Source organism: Nycticebus coucang, chromosome 18 (genome assembly GCF_027406575.1).
Source record: "Nycticebus coucang isolate mNycCou1 chromosome 18, mNycCou1.pri, whole genome shotgun sequence".
NCBI lineage: Eukaryota > Metazoa > Chordata > Mammalia > Primates > Lorisidae > Nycticebus > Nycticebus coucang.
In genome coordinates, this window is record NC_069797.1 from 63,961,751 (window position 1) to 63,983,371 (window position 21,621).

The 21,621-nt window shown below is 50.8% G+C and overlaps 2 protein-coding genes across 11 annotated transcripts in view; one reads left to right on the plus strand and one right to left on the minus strand.

The window, feature by feature from the left end:
• The window catches only part of MAP3K3 (mitogen-activated protein kinase kinase kinase 3), a 75,725-nt gene extending 60,282 nt beyond the window's left edge, over positions 1 to 15,443 (plus strand). For 5 of the 7 annotated variants that reach the window (XM_053567875.1, XM_053567878.1, XM_053567882.1 and 2 more), the window contains 10 exons: positions 3,793 to 3,926; positions 6,376 to 6,449; positions 8,523 to 8,590; positions 8,776 to 8,868; positions 9,522 to 9,713; positions 10,526 to 10,674; positions 11,323 to 11,454; positions 11,853 to 11,982; positions 12,279 to 12,456; positions 13,892 to 15,443. In XM_053567875.1, coding sequence (XP_053423850.1) covers positions 3,793 to 3,926; positions 6,376 to 6,449; positions 8,523 to 8,590; positions 8,776 to 8,868; positions 9,522 to 9,713; positions 10,526 to 10,674; positions 11,323 to 11,454; positions 11,853 to 11,982; positions 12,279 to 12,456; positions 13,892 to 14,120 — 1,379 coding nt within the window. In that variant the 3' untranslated portion in view covers positions 14,121 to 15,443. The remainder of the gene's footprint in view (positions 1 to 3,792; positions 3,927 to 6,375; positions 6,450 to 8,522; positions 8,591 to 8,775; positions 8,869 to 9,521; positions 9,714 to 10,525; positions 10,675 to 11,322; positions 11,455 to 11,852; positions 11,983 to 12,278; positions 12,457 to 13,891) is intronic. The other 2 variants (XM_053567877.1, XM_053567879.1) reach the window with 1 other exon arrangement.
• Positions 15,444 to 17,881: 2,438 nt separating this feature from the next.
• LIMD2 (LIM domain containing 2) lies at positions 17,882 to 20,337 on the minus strand. Of its 4 annotated transcripts, none has more exons than XM_053567901.1 (6): positions 20,043 to 20,337; positions 19,215 to 19,309; positions 19,001 to 19,045; positions 18,787 to 18,878; positions 18,638 to 18,711; positions 17,882 to 18,283 (listed from the first exon to the last, which is right to left on the minus strand). In XM_053567901.1, exons 1-6 carry the CDS (start codon positions 20,209 to 20,211, stop codon positions 18,174 to 18,176), a joined length of 585 nt encoding a protein of 194 aa, XP_053423876.1. In that variant the 5' UTR covers positions 20,212 to 20,337; the 3' UTR covers positions 17,882 to 18,173. The 4 variants fall into 4 exon arrangements, with proteins under 4 accessions (XP_053423876.1, XP_053423875.1, XP_053423873.1 ...); XM_053567900.1 differs by having other exon boundaries at positions 17,882 to 18,381; positions 18,787 to 18,926; positions 20,043 to 20,323; XM_053567898.1 differs by having other exon boundaries at positions 18,787 to 18,926; positions 20,043 to 20,321.
• Positions 20,338 to 21,621: the final 1,284 nt, after the last annotated feature.

Below are 21,621 nucleotides of genomic sequence, written 5' to 3' on the forward strand. Positions count from 1 at the left end.
TGTTCTCTAGCCTCAGCCCCACCATTAAGTCACTTTGGACCTCAGAGGGGACCTCAGGTTCCTCTCTGCATGATATGTGTGATAACATAATGCATCTCCACTACAGGGGTGCTGTAAAGGTTAAAAGAGAGGTGACAAGGTCTTTGCTAAAAAAATAAAAGGAAAAAAAATTGCCTTGGCTGATTGCATTGCTTTGTTCATGACACAATATCCCTAAATTTACATTCAGAACATCTTCAGTTTCTGATAGGGCTTAGGAAACTAGGACAGACTCTCTTCCTTGGGCTGTTTGAGATCTATAGGAAGGTATAGCTCAATTACCACTTCATCTCAGTGTACTGTGTATGAAATGTTGAGACAGGAAATTCAGCAAAATTTTATGGCTGTTTTCAGAACAAGCCCCTGCTCTGGAGTCAGGTGGGGAGGCCAGATTACTGAGGGTGCAAGTTAACCTTCTCTCCTGAGACATATCTTTGGAGGGAGATTGGGCTGATGCCTCCAAGAAAAGATTGGAAGTGTTCTTGGTGGCAAAGTCTTTAAAATATATTTTACGAACCCAAATGAACCATATGTTGTGAACAGCTAGCTGACTACATGTGGAAAAATAAAAGAGTCAGTGTCTTAAAGGATATTGAAAAATAATAATTTAAACTTGTTAGAAACTGTCTTCCAAAGAATAACCCTCCTAACCATTTTTTTTTTTTTAAAGCAACCTCCAGTTCTTGGGCTTGGGCGATTCTCTTGCCTCAGCCTCCCGCGTAGCTGGGACTACAGGCGTCCGCCACAACATCCGGCTATTTTTTTGTTGCAGTTTGGCCGGGGCCGGGTTCAAACTTGCCACCCTCCGTATATGGGGCCGGCGCCCTACTCATTGAGCCACAGGTGCCGCCTACCATTCTTTTTTTCTATGAAGTATTTTTCTTCCTTTTGAGGGTCTTTGGAATAGTGGGAAGCATCTCCATGGCTCAGGAAGTTTTGTTGAGCCCCAGCATTTTGTTAGGCCCACCCTCTCTTTCAGGATGTTCAAAGCACCTTGACTAGGCTCTTCAGGAGCCTCTGTAGTAGATGCATCGTACTTGGTGTATCATCTCTACTTCCAGAACACTGCTCCTGGCTCTGAGTTTTTGAAGGAGAGGAGATATGTAATATAACATATCTCAAATTTGTTATCCCAAATTTTCCTTCCAAAACCAGTTTAGACTAGGTTACTATTTTTAAAAAGGTCAGGCTCAGCGCTTGTAGCATAGTGATTACGGCACCAGCCACATATATTGAAGTTGGCAGGTCTGAATCCGTCCTGGGCCAGCTAACCAACAATGACAACTGCAACAAAAAAATACCTGGGTGTTGTGGCAGGCACCTATAGTTCCAACTACTTGGGAGGCTGAGGCAAAAGAATTGCTTAAGCCCAAGAGTTTGAGGTTGATGTGAGCTGTGACGCTACAGCACTCTACTGAGGGTAACATAGTGAAACTCTGTCTCAAAAATTTATAAAAAGGTCAGCTGGACATGGTGGTACTTGCGTGTAGTCTCAATTTGGGAGGCTGAGGTGCGAGGATCACTTGAGTCCAGGCTAGTCAACATAGTAAGACTCATTCTCAGAAAAAAAAAAAGAAGTTGGCCGTTATTTGTAGTTTGGTAGAATGAGTCAGGTTCTTCCCCAGATCTTTCTTCCTTTGCCATTCCCATGGAGCGTCTTGCCTGTAGTTCCATTTCAGAAAACCTAGTGCTACAGCCCTTGAACTAGACTAGGGAAGCCAGCCAGCAAGGAAAGTAGCCTGCTTTGTTGAGGGATAGCACTTCTGCTATTCCCGGTATCTGGGAATTGCTGGATTGTGAGGGAGAGGTGGGGAGTATCAGATAAGGGAGTGGAGGCCTTGCATGTCTCTGGTTTTCTACACAACTGGATAAATGTGTTATGTTCTTCCAGAACAGGAAAAGGGCTCAGGATAAGAGCCCTTTATTTAACTTTTGAAACTACTAGAAATATTGTATGTGAGCATTGTTAAAACTTTTTTAAACCTGAAGTGTGACCTTTTTGGTTTGTCTGGAGCTTAGGAAGGAAAAAGGATGCAAACTTTTGGTCTCACTTTTGTCTGCTTTTCTGATCATACAAAGCAATAGAACCAGTCAGAAGAAGCTCTTAGGCTAGGAGTAGAGAGACCTGATTTCTCAGGCTCAATATCCCTTATGACCAAAAAGCATTATTTACAAAGAGACTTTGCATACCCATATCATTAAAAAAAACAAAACAGACAATTTTTGCTTCTTAAAACTGTGGGGATTTTTTTGTTGTTGTTTGGTGGGGAGAAATGTAAAGTTCCTTGAGTCTCAGTTTCCTCCTCTGTTAAGTAAAGCAAATCATATCTCTTAGGATCATTGAAAGGATTAAGTGAAGTAGCAAATGCAAAAATACTTTGCGGTATTTGCCTGCTACTTAGCAGGTACTCAGAAAATACTTGCCAAACATCTATTGTGGGGATGTTGAAAATCAAATGAGGTAACTTCTGTGAATGTCTAATAAATAATAAAGTACTACCTAAACACAAGATAATAAATAGATCATTATTAAAGTTTTGAGATTAAGAAACATAAAACGCACATGGATGGAAACAAATGAAGCCTTCCCAGCAACACTGATAAGCCAAGCAAGTTGAAACTTGGACAAGTGAAATCAGAAAAGACACTGTTGACTGTGTTTCTTTGGAAGTGAAATAATAGACCCTAATACAGTCTATCTCAAAACTTTTGTAGTGACCCATGTATCATTACTTGAAGTAGCCAGGAAGTATGGGAATGGGTAAGGATGGAAGAGGCCACTTCTGGTTCCTGGCCAGACTGTCATGGGGAAACACTGGGGGCAGGGCAGCAGAGACAAGTGCCAGCTTTATCCAGTTACCTTTCCCTGGTCTCCAGCCTCAAAATGTTTGTTGTTGGGACCCAAAGCTCAGGAAGACTAGGCTGATGTAGTGATCATTTTCTTAGGTTCTTCCTAGTATAGGAGGAAATGGCAATGGTGTTCTAAAGGAAGAAAGAGTGACATGAAGAAAGGGAGATATTATGAAGGGATATACATAGTATAAGGGTTTTTTTTAAAAAGCTCATCTGGGGCCAAACATGGTAGCTCCACACCTCTAACCCCAGCACTTTGGGAGGCCAGAGTGGGAGTTCAAAACCAGCTTGAGCAACATAGTGAGATGCTGTCTCTACAAAAAATAAGAAATTAGCCTGGTTTGGTGGCACATGCCTGTAGTCCCAGCTCTTTGGGAGAGTGAGAAAAGAGGATCACTTGAACCCAGAAGTTTGAGGTTACAGTGAGCTATAATCAGGCTACTGTACTCTAGCTAGCCTAGGGGACAAAATGAAGTATTTTCTTTAAAGACACAAAAACAAACTGGTCTCCTTTTTGTTATGACAAGGGGCCTGTTGGTCATCTGTGGTGAATGTATCTTGCTCTGTTGTCCTATCTTTCTTCTCCTTAATAAATTCTATTTCATTCTATGGGTTTAAAAAAAAAGCCAATCTGATCACTAGCTTGAATTGGTTGTATAGGAGTTATTGTGGTTCATGTTTTGTCCTAAAGTTTTTGGTCATATATGCTCTAGCGCCTTCTCTAAATGTGAAGTTTGTTGCCTAGTAGGGAGCTTCAGCATGCTGGACTTGGGTGCCATGACCCACCTGATGCACATCCCTGACTCTAGGGCCCAGTATCTCTGAGCTGGCTCCATGCCTGCTCCTCTTGGGCTGCATATGTTGGGCTCTGTTGTCAAAAGCCTTGTTTCTGTGCTCTAGGCTCCCAGAACCCTGGCCGAAGCTCACCTCCCCCTGGATATGTCCCTGAGAGGCAGCAGCACATTGCCCGGCAGGGATCTTACACCAGCATCAATAGCGAAGGGGAGTTCATCCCAGAGACCAGCGAGCAGTGCGTGAGTATGGGTGTACTGTGGCCTCTGTCAGACCAAGGCTATAGTGGGGGGTTCTTGGTGGGTACAGTGCAGACCCGAGGGACACGAACCCTATCAAATAGCTTTTTTATAAGCCAGGCCTGCCCAAATATGGAATATTCCTTTCAAGGGGCCAAATATCAATTTCTGCCAAAGATGGGATTTAGTCTACTTAGCCTCCTTGATACTAGCTGAGCACTTGACATGTTTTCCTTCTTTATGGTCCTCTCACTGGTCCCCATAGAACATTACTCTGCTGTTTGTGTACATCCTTAGAAGCACCTGTCTTCATTTCAACAGTTTTAATACATGACCAGTCCTAAGCTGCAGATTGTTTTTCATTGGCTATATATTTTTAGTTTTGCTATTTCTTGATGGAAGGTAGGGAGTAAACCATATCTAAATTACACTGTAGGGTTGGTTAAGGCGATCTTATATGGCAATAGACAGCTGTATTAGTTATCTGTTACTACATAACAAATTACCACAATGTTAGAATCTTAAAACGGCGTACACTACTGTGGAGGGCGATCACCCTGGGTTGTGTCCACTGTAATTAATTGCTCAGCCACTTTAATGGCGTTGGCTTTTAACCAATGGGTTACTTGATGAAAATGGCAATTTGGCTTAGTGAACTCAGCAAAGGTGAGATCTCTGGCTTCTTTCTGGTCTTTTTCAGCAAGCATGCTTTGATTACAAAAAGAGTGGTCTGATTTCTGAGATTTGGTTTGAGAAGGGGAAATTTCTGAAGGTACAATGTCAAACAGAATGGCTGGCACCATCACGGGAGAAATTTTATAGAACTGACTCTTGTAACTTCTTTCATTATTAAATATATAGGCTGTGAGAAGCCCTTTACTCTCTTATTCTCCCTCTGTACTCTTGGCTTCTAGATAAATTCATATTTGGAACAGTGACCTGGTGTGCCTTTAATGCCCATTCTCTTCTTGGGGATTTTCCTGAGCATCCTTTCTGGTTTCTCTAACAGAGTACTTTTGAACATCAGGTGTACTAAGGGTGACGTGGGTATAAAATTGCAGAAATTGTAAATGAGCTCTTTTGCCTTTGGTCTCTATCTCTCCCCAGAGTCCTCTGCCCTAGCCCTTTCACTTCTGTACTTTACCTACCTGATCCTGAAAGTCACGGGAGGATTTCACTCCTTGTGAGGACAGACATTTTAGAAAGAGGCCAGGGAAGGTGCCACTGGGCATTACCAAGGTCCTTCCTCAGTACCTACCCCTTTGACTTCTGCAGCACTACCATAAAGAGGGTCATTTTTGGCGAGAGCATTCATAAGACTCAGCAGTTTTTCCCAAGGACTCTCTTGAGCCTTTGGTATTCTTCCTCCTCCATCATACCTGCTGTGCTGTTATAATCATCCATTTTCTCTTTTTCTGTTAACTGGTCTAACTTTGCCAAGCATGCACTTGATGGATTAGGAGCAATTCTTTCCCATGTTGGTTTCATTCACTTTGGGGTAGCCTGTATCCTTAGCAAGATTTGCAGTTTTACCTTGCAATTAATTTTGCCCTGATTGATAATGACCTAAGCATTTGAAATCATGAGTAGGAATGGTATTAAATGGGAAAAGATATTTGTGTTGGAAACTAACTTTATGAAGGTCATTCAATGACCTAAGCATTTGAAATCATGAGTAGGAATGGTATTAAATGGGAAAAGATATTTGTGTTAGAAACTAATTTTATGAAGTTTGTTAGTAAATTTTGTAATTCTGATACTTTGCTTCCCTGTGTAACATTTAATGTTGAAACTCAAATAATGAATTCTCTGAAATTTTCTGTACAGAGAAAATGGAGGAGTAGACCTTCAGGTGATTAATTAGAGAAAAAGCTATTTTGAAGGCTTTTTGTTGCTTCATTTGACCAGGAGCCAGAGAAGTGTTTTAATTTATATAGATACCTCTTACCTCTGCTTTAGAAACAGTTCCTGGGAAGTTTCTGTTCCTGTACCAGCTGTGCACTAAGTTCATGACTGTTTTAGGCCTGCAGTGCTTATCTGTGAAATGAGGCAGTACTTGTCTTTGTAAATTTATAAATTATGGAGTGTAAACAGAAGCATTAGGTTCCACCCAAACTCACTGGAAGCCTCCACAGGGTAGTACCATCTCCAATGCCAGGTCTCTCTGGTAATGAGCCAAGAAAATGCCAACAAGAGAAGCAGCGTCTTGGCTTTCTCTTGGCAGAGCTCCTTGGGATGCCAGCCAAGCATTTTTCTCCCTCCTGGAAACCTGCCCTTCAATCTAAGGGAGAGAATGGTACCTTACCATTTTTCCCACTGCATGAGGAGAAAAAGGGCACTTTAGATTTTGACAAAAAGACCATTTGCTGGCCCTGACTGGGTCACAAAGCCTGGGTCACCCGGCTGGGATTTGGGCTGGGACTGTGGTTTAATTTTATGACTTGCCTTACAGATGTTGGATCCCCTGAGCAGTGCAGAAAATTCCTTGTCTGGAAGCTGTCAGTCCTTGGACAGGTCAGCAGACAGGTATGGACTATGGGTAGTTTAGGGGGATAATACATAGGCATTTTTGGAACTGTTTGAGGAAGGAGAATTAACTAGTATGTGTCTCTGAGCTAGACTGTAGGCTTACAGTTAATACATGTTTCTAAGAAAGCTTTTTCCTTAATTTCTCTAATGCCATAATAATGTTGTGTTTGCATAATTCCATGAATGTAATAATAGCTCATAAAATAGCAGCTAATTTATTAAGTACTTGCTGTGTTGTTCTGAGTGCCTTACATGTTTTGACTTTCCACATAATGTGTGCTGTAAGTGTATCTTGTACTTTTGGCCTCCTTGCTATGATTTGAACCAAAAAGCAGTGGACTCTCAATGTCTTGGAGGGAAGACTGAATTCTCATATATTGGTTTACTTTCATTTTTTTCTGTAAGTGTTTCTGGTAGAATAAGAAACTGAAATCAGAAAACAAAATATCTAGACTGTCTAGTGTATGACACTGCCTGCTTGCAGTGTATCTTGTTCTGGCACTTTGGGAGGAAACAAGTACTGTCCTTTACATGCCAAATGGCTCTGCGCAAGGGTACGTTTGGAACAGGTCTCAGCACTGATCCTGCCACTCCCTCATCTCGACCTCATTGTGCCTAAGAGCACATTTGATTATGTCTGGCTAGGCTTAGGGCTACGGTTGGAAGCTATCAAGCAGGTTTGGGGGATTTTTTTTCTTTATGGAACTGATTGTTCATGTGAGTAGTGCATCTGTGGCCAAACTTGTCCTCCCTCTCCTAACAGACTGGAGCATGGGTGAGTACTGTCTTCCCTCTAGATATCACAGAATACAGTCATAGTTACTTGTTGGTTTCCAGTATGTGGTCTTGTTTTGGGCTTGCTCTCCAACTGGGAGAGTAAGAAGGCACAGGTAAGAAGGCCAGGATGCTAGGAATTGTCACAGACTGAGGGCTCTGATCCTGACTTTGGACTATGTCCTGAGCTTAGATGTGTGTCTGTGGGGATGTGTGTCTGCAGAAGGTGTAGTAGTTGGTAAATGGGGGGTGGGAACAATTTCCCAGTTACTGACTTAGTGTTTCTAACTTGTCCTCTGAAAAGGTACTCCACTGTGAAAGAAAAGGCCTTTCACGTGGATGCTGGAAAAGGCAGCTGAATTTACCTACTTCTCTCTTCTCAGGATTTCTCTCTGTCCCTGCAGTGGTTTGTTTTCTTATGATTAGGAGTGATTTGGACGTACTTCCTTAAGCCTGGGTCTGACCTGAGCTCAGCATTCTCATCTTTCCTTTGTGGGGAAGGTCATGGGATCTGGAACCTGGCAGACCTAGATCCAGTCTCGGCTCTACCATATATTAGTTGAGCAGCTTCACACAAGTCCCTTAGCCTCTCTGTTCCTCAGTTTTCCCATCTCTAAAATGAGATACCTGGTTTAAGTGCTCCAGTGGCACAATTGGTTAGCACATGGTACTAACAGAGGAAGATACTTGGTTTAGTGGCAGGAACAAGGACTTAGGAGTTATAGACATAGATTTGAAGTCTGGCCCTATTGCTTACTAGCTGTATCCTTGGGCAAGTAAATAGGGATGTGTAATACCTGACTGTTAGGGTGTCTGTGAAGACTAGAAACAGCATGGCAGCTGTGCAGTCACTCAGACCTGCTATTATATTGTTTTTATTATACCATTTTTCCTATCTCACAAGAGAAAAAGCTCACATTATAAAGTAGATAAGAAAACAGCAATCTGTGAACTGTGATGTCACTATTCTGTTACTGCCCTGGGCAAAGGATTCTCTTGTAGCTCTTCACCTGTTAACAGAGGTGGGAAGAAAGTCTAAGAAGGGAAAGGGGTGTGCAGCCAGGCTAGAGCTCCGTAGGAAGGGACATTTCCCAGCAGGGTCCTGTGAGATTTGGGCCTCAGACTAGTGCAGGGAATGTGTAAAGAGGAGGATGGGCTCAGAAAAGGGCTTTCCCCCTCAAACTCGGCTGCCTTCACCCAATCTGTAGGAGGGAATTAAAGAGGGAGGCCACCCGGATGCTCTGCTGGGCAGCTCTGGAAGGTGCAAAGGTCTAGTTTGTGATTTATTTTCTCTAGCCCTTCCTTCCGGAAATCACGAATGTCCCGAGCTCAGAGCTTCCCTGACAACAGACAGGAGTACTCAGGTGAGTTCCATAGAGGTGGGCACTAGGTGGGCACTGCAGGGTGTCTGGGTAGGGCCACAGACTGTGACCACTAAGAGTTGTAACTTCTTAGGTCTGCTGCTCTGAGGTCTCAGGTAACCTAGGGGCTTAACTGGCTCTCTAACTTTGACCTACCCAGAAGCCAGTGATTCCCTTATTTTACTCAGATCGGGAAACTCAGCTGTATGACAAAGGGGTCAAAGGCGGAACTTACCCCCGGCGCTACCATGTGTCTGTGCACCACAAGGACTACAATGATGGTGAGTGCGCCTCCACCCTGCCCCCTGCTGGCTGCCTCGAGAAAGGCATGCTTACAGCTTCACCGTGGATCGCCGCAGAAGGGCCATCAGGAGGGGGCTGGCAATCCAGGCCCCATGTTTCCTTTATTCCTGAGGAATCGTGGCCCAGACTTGAGACACTGGGAACAGGAAAAAACAAACAAACAAATAAAAACCCAAAAAACAAAGAGGGAGAGTGGTTATGTGTTGACTAAGATGCTGCTACTGGGAACTCTAACCTTTGTCTGAGTTTGTGGTGTGCTCTAGGGCACCACCTCTCTGAAGCCCTCTTATTCCCTGGAACAGCAGACAGACGGGGGCCATACAGAGGGGTGAGGAGCAAGATGTGAGGAAAACAGGGCCTTTTCCTGTGACTTGGCCTTGTGAGCAGCTGGGGCCTGCCTTTCCTTTGGCCAGGGCTCTCTGAATCAGGCAGGCTTCTTCCTAATTTCTGCTTTTGTTCTAATTCTTAGGGTGCTTGGGATAGCAGCCTTTGCAGCTTGAGTCAGACAGCAGGGAGATAGGATGGGCCGCAGCTGGTGGTACCCGTTACTTCTAGAGATGACCTGGTTTGCACATTTGGCCTTGTTGCGAGTGGTCTGACTTGCTCTACTCTGGTCCCTGCACCCTTTCAGGCAGAAGAACATTTCCTCGAATACGGCGTCATCAAGGCAACCTGTTCACCCTGGTGCCTTCTAGTCGCTCCCTGAGCACAAACGGCGAGAACATGGGTCTAGCTGTGCAATACCTGGACCCCCGTGGTCGTCTACGGAGTGCAGACAGCGAGAACGCCCTGTCTGTGCAGGAGAGGAGTGTGCCAACCAAGTGTGAGGAGCAGTCCCTGGCTAGGAGGAGACTTCCCAGACCATCTCAGACAAGCTGCTGGGCTGGAGCCCAGCCAGGCCACTAGGGTCCTTTAGCTTAGCAGGCAATGACTCTAGCCCATATTCACCACATCATCTCGGGCATCAGAACTCCAGGACCCAGGGCCTGATTCACTATTGTGTGACAAGCCGCTTCTTTTTGGTCTTTAGTTTTCCATGTTTAAACTGAAAAGCACACCCTTAATCCCTGCCTTATTAAAATATTTAGGGGATTTCGGCTCGGCGCCTGTGGCTCAAGCGGCTAAGGCACCAGCCACATACACCTGAACTGGCAGGTTCAAATCCAGCCCGGGCCCGCCAAACAACAATGACAGCTGTAACCAAAAAAAGCCAGGTGTTGTGGTGGGCACCTGTAATCCCATCTACTTGGGAGGCAGAGGCAGGAGAATCGCTTGAGCCCAGGAGTTGGAGGTTGCTGTGAGCTGTGATGCCATGGTACTCTACCCAGGGTGATAGCTTGAGGCTGTGTCTCAAAAAAAAAAAAAAAAATTTAGGGGATTTTGAAGTAAAGGTATTTGGTCAATGCAGAAGAGTATTTAACTATGACTTTAGCTAATCCTCTGCTTCTCAGAACTCTGACCTTAAGGTCAGCTTGACCAGGGCACTGTGTGTGCCCCAGATTGGGGTGGTGATGGTGGTGCTGGGTCAGGGAGGTGGACACTGAGCCAGAGGTCCCATTACAGAGTTTGGAGAATGAGGTGGACATCAATAAATGATGTACATGAAGTAATGCTCTTTCCTCTGTTCTCCTATAGCTCCTAGTGCCCCCATCAATTGGCGCCGGGGAAAGCTTCTGGGCCAAGGTGCCTTCGGCAGGGTCTATTTATGCTATGATGTGGACACAGGACGAGAACTTGCTTCCAAACAGGTCCAGTTTGACCCAGATAGTCCTGAGACAAGCAAGGTACTGCCTTCCCTATGACCTGACTTTGAGTTCCACTCTTCAAACAGAAAGGCCTGTTTTATTGCACAGAGTAGTTGCTTCCCCTGTAGTTCTTTTTCCCAGGCTCCCTTGTTGTCTCCTGACCCTGGCTGTTGGCTGTTGGGGGAAGGGTCTGTGGTCCATAGAGCACCACCCATCTGGGGTAGGGATTAGATATGAGGAACAGAGTCAATGCTGAAATACCACGAACCCAAACTGAGAGGGTATAACCAGTGCCACAAATACGGCCTATGCTCCCTCCCCGCCCCACCAAACAGACACCTCTCTTGTTGGGCTTTACTCACTAGGTCCAGCTAAAGAAGGAATCATATGGCTTGTCTTTGGAGCTCATCTTTGGATGTGGCTTATGCTTCAAATCGAATGGAAAAATATAGCAGATACCTTAACTAAGCATCCTCTGTCTGCCTTCTTCCGGGCATGAAAGTGCCACCCTCCTAAGGGCTGCCCAGTATTGTGGCTAAGGCCAGACAGTTGAAAGAGTCCCCCTTTTCTCAGGTGGAAGTTCCCAAGGCAGATCTCTGTGAGGACTGACTAGGGCAAACTGAGCTGAACCCAGGCAGGCAGAACCAGAGCCCTGAGAGCTGAGGTGACCACTGACCCCTCCCCTAGGAGGTGAGTGCTCTGGAATGTGAGATCCAGTTGCTGAAGAACTTGCAGCACGAGCGCATCGTGCAGTACTACGGCTGTCTGCGGGACCGTGCTGAGAAGACGCTGACCATCTTCATGGAGTACATGCCGGGGGTATGTGCCTCTTGAACGTGTGCGGGGCCTGACCTAGGGACTGTGGGAGAAGGGTCACCTTTGACATAAGTCTGGCAGGACTTCGTGTAGTATGAGATGACAATTGTCCTAGGCCCAACCCTCACCAAGGGCTTGCAGGGCTGGAGCACTGTGTAGTAAGTCCAGCCTTCACCTGGAGCAGGGGCCTCCCTTCTGGATTTGAGTCGTACACTGTTTGAGGGAAGTGCCTGTTTCATACTCTTCTCCAAGCTGCCCAGCAACTCCTGGCAAAGTGCCTAGCACATCACAAATAGGAACAGGGTGACTCACTTCTATGGTGCGATGCTGGGGGCTGAAGTAGCCTTATCCCCTTCCCACATTCCTCCCCTGAGGGGACTCCCTCTCTTTGTGGCTGGTAGGGCTCGGTGAAGGACCAGTTGAAGGCCTATGGAGCCCTGACAGAGAGTGTGACCCGGAAGTACACCAGGCAGATCCTGGAGGGCATGTCCTACCTGCACAGCAACATGATTGTTCACCGAGACATCAAGGGTAAGCAGGGGTCAGGCTATGTGAAAGCCCCAAGACCTGAGTTCAAGTCCATCATTGAGTGACTTAACCATTCTGAACTTTCTGAAAAGTGCAACCCCAGGTGCTTCCTTGGGGGACTGTTCTCTGTACCTGTTGGCTGTAGTGTTGATCATTTTGTGCAGCAGGCCTAAGGCTTCCCTTCACAAGACTGCAGTTACATGGTGGGACTACCAGTAGCTCTCTGACCTGAGAGGTAGGGAGGATGGCAGAAAATGCAAGTGGGTCCAAGGATGCAGCCTCTGCCTTTCATGCCTCAGGAGCCAACATCCTCCGAGACTCTGCTGGGAATGTGAAGCTGGGGGACTTTGGCGCCAGCAAACGCCTGCAGACCATCTGCATGTCGGGGACAGGCATGCGTTCAGTCACCGGCACACCCTACTGGATGAGCCCTGAGGTGATCAGCGGTGAGGGCTATGGAAGGAAGGCAGATGTGTGGTGAGTGCTGGCCATGCGGAGGCCCCATCTCCTTGTCTGGGCTGTAGTGGCTCTAAATTAGAAACTCACCTTGGGGACTTTGTGGTGTGGTAAAAGGGGGTGCACTTAGGGCCCAGGTTAGAGTGCAGTGGCACTATCATAGCTCACTGTAACCTTAAATTCCTGGGCTTAAATGATCCTTTGCCTCAGCCTCCCAAATAGCCGGGACTACAGGCATATACCACCATGCCCGGCTATTTATTTATTTATTTATTTATTTTTGAGAGAAAGTCTCACTTTGTTGCCCTCTGGGTAGAGTGCCATGACATAATAGTTCACAACAACCTCAAACAAGACTGTCTCTTAAAAATAATAGCCTAGTCTTGTGGTGGACGCCTGTAGTCCTAGCTTCTTGGGAGGCTGAGGTAGGGGGATCACTTGAGCCCAGGAGTTTGAGGTTGCTGTGAGCTAGGCTGATGCCATAGCACTCTAGCCTGGGCAGCAGAGTGAGCCTCTGTCTCAAAAAAAAAAAAAAAAAAAAATGTAGGATCCATTCTGAAGTTTAGGGATCAGTCCCTAAACAAGAGCAACTTCTGCCTTTCCTCCCAGTGCGCAGATGGGTTACATTTGCTTGACCTAACTTTATGTCTATCCTCAAGGGCCCAGAAATTGTGAGAGCTTACCCCCTTGGAAAATATTGCGGTAGGCAGATTAATGGTTCTCTAAAGTTGTCCACATCCTAATCTTTGGAACCTGTAAATGTTATTCCTTCTATGGCAGAAAGGCCTTTGCAGATGTAAAGTTAAGGGTTTTGAGGAGCTTAGATTATTCTGGATTATCCAGGTGGGCCCAGTATATTCATAAGGGTCCTTATTAAAGGAAGCAGGAGATTGGAATGGGTAGCAGGATGTGTGACAATGAAAGCAGCAGGCTGCAGTGATACAAGGAGGGGCCTATGAGCCAAGGAATGCCCGTGGCTCTACAAACTAGAAACAGCAAGGAAACATTCTTCCTTCAGAACCTCCAAAAGGAACCATCCCTAACATTTTAACTTTAGACCCACAAGACTAATTTTAGACTTCTGATTTTCAGAACTATAAGGTGATAAATGTGTGTTGTTTTTATTCACTAACTCTGTAATAATTTGTGACAGCAGCAATAAAAATTAATATGGTTATCTTGGAGCTGTTCTGTCAGGTGCTGAGTAGTTCTCTTTTCCCCAGCCTCAAGAATGGCCGAGTGGGTGGGGATGTGTAGGTTGATGGAGCCATGCGGACAAGGGGCTGAGAGTGCTTTGGAGCTTTCTCTGGCCTTGGAGATCCAAGGGATGCCAACCCTCAGCTTGGCCCTTCCTGAGGTTTAGTGTTTTCTGAGAAAGGCCCTCCTTTCACAGTGGGGGCAGGACAGCTGGGAGCCTCAGGCTGGCCAAGGGGTGACATGGGCTTCTCTCTCTCAGGAGCCTGGGCTGTACTGTGGTAGAGATGCTGACAGAGAAACCACCTTGGGCAGAATATGAAGCTATGGCCGCCATTTTCAAGATCGCCACTCAGCCCACCAATCCTCAGCTGCCTTCCCACATCTCTGAACATGGCCGGGACTTCCTGAGACGGATTTTTGTGGAGGCTCGTCAGAGACCTTCAGCTGAGGAGCTGCTTACACACCACTTTGCACAGCTCGTGTACTGAGCTCTCAAGGCCACACACTTGCTGGCTGCCCTTCACCACATAAGCAAGGGGCTGCTGTGGGGCTCAGCGAGTTGCTGCTTCTCCAGTCAAGGCTGTGGGCCACGGAGCTGCAGCCCTGCCAGCGTTTGTCTGCATACCTTTTGTCACTGGACTTAGAGCTAGGTTGGGGTGGCAGCAGCCTCAAGGACTGGGGGTCCCCAGCCTGCCAGACCAAGAGCTCCCAACATTCTGAGCTCCGTGTGGAGGGAAGGAGGCACGAACAGTACGCTCAGCGGCTGTGAGCCCCAACCTCCGGCTGTGTCCTGACACTGCAATCTGCACCGATGCCAGAGGGTCTGGGGCCACCAAGACTTGTGCCAGGGTATGAATAGTGTTATTTTCACTCAGAGTGTTACTTTTTTTCTCCTCCCAATGTCTAGAGACCACCAGGGTATCTCGGGCTGGATGAGACCACTCAAAGCCTGAGGTAAAACACAGCATCCCCCAAGCAATGGCAGGCAGAGGCCCAGGCTACCCCGCCACCCCCCCAGCCTACAGCTCCAGGTCACCTCTGCCGGTCCTGTCCATTACCAAAGATGAATGGAGCAAATGTCATGCTGCCTTATTCAGGGAAGGAGGAGCCTGTCCTGCCTGTCCCCATGACCCTGCCCCCATAAGCAAGGGGCCTGAGATGTGGAATTGTACCCACTGGTGGTGGGGGGGGACCCAATTTTGTCAATGCAATTGTCTCTGTTTTACAAGTTGGAGTCACTCTTATGCTATACCCAGTTTCTCAACTGGAGACTTTGTGCCCTCTGGGCCCTAAGTACCCCTGCTGTGGGCTTGGGCCTAGGCTGGCCTGGGAAGAGCTGAGGGTAATGGCTTTGGTGCTCCTGGCCCGGATCAGTCCTCCCACTGGAATGGAAGGGAAGTTGGACAACACAGTGAGGTCATCTGGCCTGGCTGGTATCCTGAGCTCAGAAGCCAGGAGGTGTCTCAGGCTGCCTGAGTCACGACCTGCCAGGCCAGAGCCCCCTGCATCTGACAGAAGGGAAAGCCCATGTGCTGCCACCAACTGTGTCCAAAACCGCCAGCTCTGTTCTTCCTTAGCCGGCCTTGCGCACCCCCAGGAGGTCTCAAACTCTTTCCATTCTTGCTCCTCCCCTGGGGGGAAGAATGGCGGCAGGGGTCTGGGAAACAGCATCTCCGAGCAGCTTAGAGTTGGCCATATTTACCTCAGCCTGGGCGCTGGTCCTTTCTTCCGGCCCCTCCCCTCCAAAATGTGCCTATTGCTCAAGCTCCTCCCTCTCAACGCCTAGTTTCCTTGGGAGTTGTCATTAAAGGGGGAAAAAAAAAGCCAGTGCCCAGGGATGGGCATCTCCAGGGAGCTGGGGGTGAGCACCAGGCAGCCCTGCCAGCCGTGCCTGCATCCCCATGGGCACAGAACAAGCCAAAGCCTTCGTTGTATGTTGACGATGCACTTTTATGAATGTAGTTTCTATCGCTGTTTTTAGCCTTTTCACATCATGTAATGTGAGGCCTTGTACTTGTTAATTTATATCTCAGATCATATTTGATGGTTTTTATATATATCAATTCTAGACTGTTACAGGTGATGGACGCCTCAAAAGAGAAGAGAAAATGAAAGCAGCTGGTTTTGCAGAACGTGTATCGCATGGTGCCAGTTAGGCCTGGGCCCCTCTGTTTCCATCCCTTTTCCAAGGCCTGTCAGGGCCAGTCCACTCCACACTACCCCTCTGAAGACAGTGAGCACACACTCCTGCCTCCTCCTTGCCCCTAGCCCAGGGTGGGTCGCAGCCTCTCATCTCGACCAAAGCTGCTATGGCAGCTCAGCCTCTCCACGCCCCCATCCTGCTGGCTGTACACTTTTCTTGGCCCTTAGTCCCAGCCCCCAACCCTGTCCCCCAAGAGGATGCAGAGTGGTGCCGGCTGACTGCAGCTGTGTATGTCCCAGGTTCAGGCTCTCACAGAGTCCCACCCCCTGGGGTCTTACCTCACAGGGAGTGTTTTAAAAATGAATTTGAAAACAAGCCAACAAATCCTGCACTCCAAAAAACCAAAAAAGACCCTGATTTTATTGTGCCAAAAACTGTGGACATGCTAGCTTAGCATCCTCAGGACCAAGCTGTTGTTTAATTTTAATTTATTATTTTTTTAATTAACTAATCCAGATGAAAAGTGTGGGGCTCTAGGATACCATGGGCCCAAAGGTTCTGAAGGGCAGTTTCCTAGCAGCCTGTGGCTTGCTGTGGGATGGGGCCATGCCATCATTTTCTCATCCATGGGGCGTGTGCCTTGGCCAGCCCTGCATGGAGAGGCCAGGGCTGGGGGCCACACTCTGTTCCCCTCCTGCTCTGCCTGCCCCAGCTCTGTGTGTCTGAATTGTGGATCGTGCATAAGAACCTGCAGCCATAGTTATTTGACTATATCTTGACCGAGGGCTTGCAGTGCAAAGCCAGGCCAGTGTCGTGCATTACTTATAATAAAAGGGATCATTTATACCAGTGGGGTCCTGTGGTAGTGCTTTTGGGGGTAGGGGGATGGTGAAGGTAGATCCTTGCCTGAGAGGGCTGAGTATGTTGCCTGGCCAACAAGCTGGGCCCTTTAAAGCAGAAGAGAACTTCAAATGACCCCAAGAAGAGGGGTTCTGGGATGACTTGACTGGGTCTCCACCTCCTCCAGGAGTTCCAGTAGGGGTGACTTCATCAGGGTTGACTTACTCAGGCAGCACTGTGGCCCTCCTGACCCAAGCATCACCATTGGCTGGGTTCCTGGCCCAGAAAAGGACTCCCTTTAGTCCCACCCTTGCAGGGCAGGGGTCAGGTGCCTCCAGGAGCCACCTCTCCGGTATCTCCCTCTAGTCTACATGTTGCTGTTGCTTAACTCTGAGCAGGGAGGGGCTGTCCTTGTCCACATCTGAAACCTCTGGAGTAGGAAGTAGGGCCTGCTCTGAACAGCTCTCCTCACACTCCAGGACCAGGCTTGGGGTGCCAACCCTGCTTCCTCAAGGAGCAGTGCCAACCTCAACATAGCACAGTGGCCCATCTGCCACCAGGGAGGCCCAGATGCCTACCCTGTTCCAGGGGAATGAGGTCACTTAGGAACTTGGGCAGTTACATGGGCAAATTATTATCACTGTGCCTAGGTTTTCAGAGGAGCAGATGAACAGTTTCTCCTGGGACTACTAGGACAGTTGTGACTGGCCCATTCCCCAGAGCTTGAAAAGACCAGGGGAAGATAACAAGGAAGGGAAAGAACACAGGGATGAGGCAGGATGAGGAGAGTAACACTGAAACCTTCAGCAGCACTTGCTGGGTCTGCAGGCGCCTACCATGCCTGGCTGATTTCCACAACAAAAGGCAAGCAATGAGGGGAAAGGAGGCTCTGACAAGGGCTCAGCAGAAGGATGCACCCCACATGTTCAAGTGCTATTGCCCAACAACCACAAGCCCTTCTGCTCTCAATCTCACATTGGAGTGTTACGTGTGAGTCTGCAGGCCTGGGATGTCGTAACCAACCCAAAGCTGAGGGGGCAAAGTGGGGTTTCAGTTATAAAACCACTCTGGTTTGTAGACATGATGCCCTGGCTGGGGAGAGGAGCACCCCCTTTTCTCAAGCAGGCAAGTTATTTACCTGATGCCCATTCCCCTAATAAGGCCAGAGGTACTCCAGGCTACCCTATCCCTGTTTCCCACCCCCATGGTAAGTCTGCATCCTTCCTGCCACAAAGCCCCCCAGCAGGCACAAAATACAGAGTCAGCAACTGTTTAAACGTATTTAAAACGAGGTTGATCACAACGGATGGGCAGAAACAGGGAAGCCGAGGGCCATGGCCAGCCCTGCTGCCAGTCTCTGGGGCACTCAGCCTGGTGGGTGCTTTACTTCCGCTTTTCAATGGATGCCAGTGGTTCGAGATGGTCCCAAGCCCGTCTGGGACAGGCCCTGCTTTGCAGGGGCAGGGTGGCTCCACCTCCCCATACCCTCCCGGGTAATTTGCAGCAGCATTCATCAGGCCCAACAGGTGGCACCCTCTTTGCTCCCTGTCTCTGTGGCTCAGGACCAGGCTAAGGGCAGAGGTAGATGGGGAGACATGGGGGCCACATATGGCCCCGCCAGGGTGGCAGTGAGGGAGCTTGGGACCCTGAGGGGGGCATGCTGACTCCCTGTTGGAGAAAAGGCACCTAGATAGGGAAGCTGGGGTGGAAAGCTGCAGGAAGCAGGGTGGTGAACAAACCCCAATCCTGATTCCAAACCGCCAACCCTGGGGGAGAGGGAAGGAGTCCTGGAGCGGGGGCCCTGCCCCGAGACCCTCTGCCTGAGCAAGCCGCGCCTCTCCCCACTCCGCCCCCGCCCAAGCCCAGACCCAGCCTCCTTCCCACCCAGCCCTCTGCCCGCCCCGGCCTGCCGAGGAAACGGAAGGTCAGAGGGGCCTCAAGCCGTCTTGGTGCCAGGGTCCACCTCCTTGTGGGCCCAGAGCTCCTTGTGCTGCTTGCGGCCGAACCCTTCATCGTAGTTGCCTTTGCTCTTAAACAGCTGCTGAAAGTGGGGTTTGCAATAAAACTCTCCGTGCAGCGCCGCGTAGCTGCCCAGGCTGCAGAAGCAGAACACCCTGTCAGGACCGCGGGGCTGGCGGGCAGGGGCAGGGCCAGGTGGGGTAGGGGCGCACCTGAGCTTGGTGTGACAGTGCTTGCAGCAGAAGCAGGTGTTGTGGAAGATGAGTTTGTCTGCCACAAGCCGCTCCATGGGGTACACAGTCTTCTGGCAAGCGGCACAGGTCTCCTTCACCTGGGCCCGTAGGCTGAAGGACTGTGCCGGGACACTCAGCCGGGGCCCTGCCCAGCGCCCACCCCTTCCTCCCACGCCCACCCTGACGGCCCTACCTTGGAGCGCTGCACAGTGCTGCCGCCACCGCCACCTTTGGCTTCCTGAGGGAGAGGAGCAGTCAGACCATGCCCCACCATGGCTTTGCTCACCACCCCAGTTCCCAGTGGCACTCAAGAGGGGCAAAGGATGGCAGGCCAACAGGCTGCTCTCGCCCTTCGCCCCCAGGCCAGGCACCTGCCCGGGAGCCCCTCCCACCGGTTGGTCACCTACATGAGAGGGGGTGGCCTGGGCGGTTCCTGCAGCCGGGAACATGGCTCGTTGGAGATGGTGGAGGCCCCGAGTGCAGACGCGGCACCCGCTGGGTTCTGCAAGGGGAAGTCGGTCGGGAGGGCCCCACAGGCCCTTCCCTAGTCTGCAGGGTGGGGGGTGTTTACAGCAGGGGGCTGGGGGCTGCGGTTGGGACTTTCCCTAAGTCATTTCCTGTTGCTCTAGGTCTTGCCACTTCCGCCCCTCACCCCCACCCCCACGCTGCTCCCAGAGGAGCAGGGGTCCTGAGTGGAACAGTATACGGGGGAGGAACAAAGCACAGGGCCGAGGGGCTCCCGCATGGCCGCCGCGTGTGCGCCCAACGCGTAGGGACCCGCCAGGGGTGAGGGGAGGTCAGAAGAGGGCGGAGCCGGGCGGGGCCGCGACGGGAACCCGGCCTGACCCCGGCCCAGCGCCCCACGCTGAGACCGCGGGCACCCCGCTCACTGCCTAGCCCCTGGACAGCGCCTGCCCGCCCGGCCGCCCGCCCCGCCCAGCCCCGCCTGGCCGATCCACCGCCCGCGGGTCCTGCTCCTCGACCCCCTGCCCCGCGCGGACCAGACCCGGCCCCAGGATCCCGTGGGCCCAGCAAGCGGGACTCGGTCCCGCCCCTGCCAGAGGCCGGCCGGGAAGGGCAGACTCGAGCTTCGAGGACCGCGGGTGAGGGCGAAGCACGGAGTCGCAGAGCATCCAGACCCTGAGGGCGGCGGGGAAGGCGGCCCTCGCCCCCCTACCACGGCGCCCGCAGTTCGGGAACAGGTACAGGCCTCCCGGGCCCGCCACGGGTCTCACCGGGCCCGGCCTGGGCCGCGCGGCGGGGGTCGGTCTCCGGGGGACGCCTCGACTGGGAGGAGGGCGCGGGCGCAAGCCACCGCCTCTGCCAGTGGTCCCCGAGCGGCAGCCGCCGCCGCCGCCTTATCGCGGCACCGCCCCCGCAGGCCCCCGCCCCGCGCCCGCCCATTGGCTCCGCCGCGCCCGGAGCCGCCTCTGGGGCCCCGCTGCCGCCGCCGACCCCCCTCTGCGCTTTGTCTTTCCCTCGCTTGCCGTCCCCGCCTTTGTCTGCCCCCTGCCCCGACCTCGCGCTCCCAGCCCCGCACCGCCTCCCGGCTTCGAGCTCGCAGGCCTCCGTGAATCGGCCGCTCGTCTGTCAGCTCCCGCAGGTCTCCGGACAACCGCGAGCAGGGAAGCGACGGTGTTGGGGACAGGAGTCCGAGGGCATGGCACCGCATCTCTCGGGGCGGGGAGTTCTGGTTGAGACTGCTGTGGTCGCGGGACAGGACACTCCTGCGCGACCCAGCGGCAGAAGGGGATAACCGAGCTGTGCCTGAGCCTTTCACTGCCTCAGTTTCCCCGGGTTGACTCTCGTGCGCAGGTCCCAGCGGTCCTGGTACCCACCTGGCGTTGTGTGAGCCTGCAGCTTCAGACACCCTGCTGGGGCGACCGCGAAGGCACACCTGGGGTCCCTCAGCCTGGCCCCCCTACTCCTCGGGCCACGGACTCCTTCCGTCGCCAGGGGCCGCCTCCGCGCGGCCCACGGAGGAAGATGGCAGCTGCGGCCGGGCACGCGGTTCAGCTAAGCCGGGGTTCAAGGAAGGGCCCGGGGAATCAGCGGTCGGCCACCTAATGGCAGCGGAGCTGTCCAGCCACCGGGCTCTAGTGGGTCACCACCCCTCAGCTTTCTGCGACTCTGTAGACAAGGGGGCCACGGGAGCTGCTGCCCTTATTTTCCCAAAGCACCTACCCCTCCCAAGGCCCGATATCCTTAAACGTTTCTGTGGCCGGATTTTGTGGGATGAGTAATCCTCTGATACCTGGGGCCACGGATGCCCCAAGAAGTCAAGAGCACGCCCTCAGGGAAGCGATTTCCATTCTTCCAACAAGCCAGCCCCATTTAGCACAGGGGAGCCGAGGCCTGTAGATTTGAAGTGACTTGTGCCAAGTACCAAAGCTTGAGCAGCACAGCTACACCCTATCCCTTCGTGCAGCCCACTGCGAGAGAGGTCTGAGGCTCACGGGAAGTAGGTGATGTCCACTCACTTGCGACCTCTACGGCCTTCCTGGGCACCAGGGACTGCTTGGCTCTGCCTGAAATCAGGCTGGAAGCTGTTTTCTGGGAAGCACAGCCCTAAACATAGCTTGTTCCCACACTGTGGCAGGAGTAGAACTGATGGCTCCAGAGTGCAGCCCACACACTTGTCAGGGAACAGAACAGCCCCCGCCTGCTGGCTGGCAGAGAGCAGCAGACAGCAGGCTCCTCAGCCCCCAAGTCGTTTCCTGCTTGGCGCCACGTGCCCACTGGCCAGCTTCACTTTTCTCCTCTAGCTCTCTAGAGAAAGACTTGTGTTTTGCCTGTGCTGTGGGCTTCAGACCC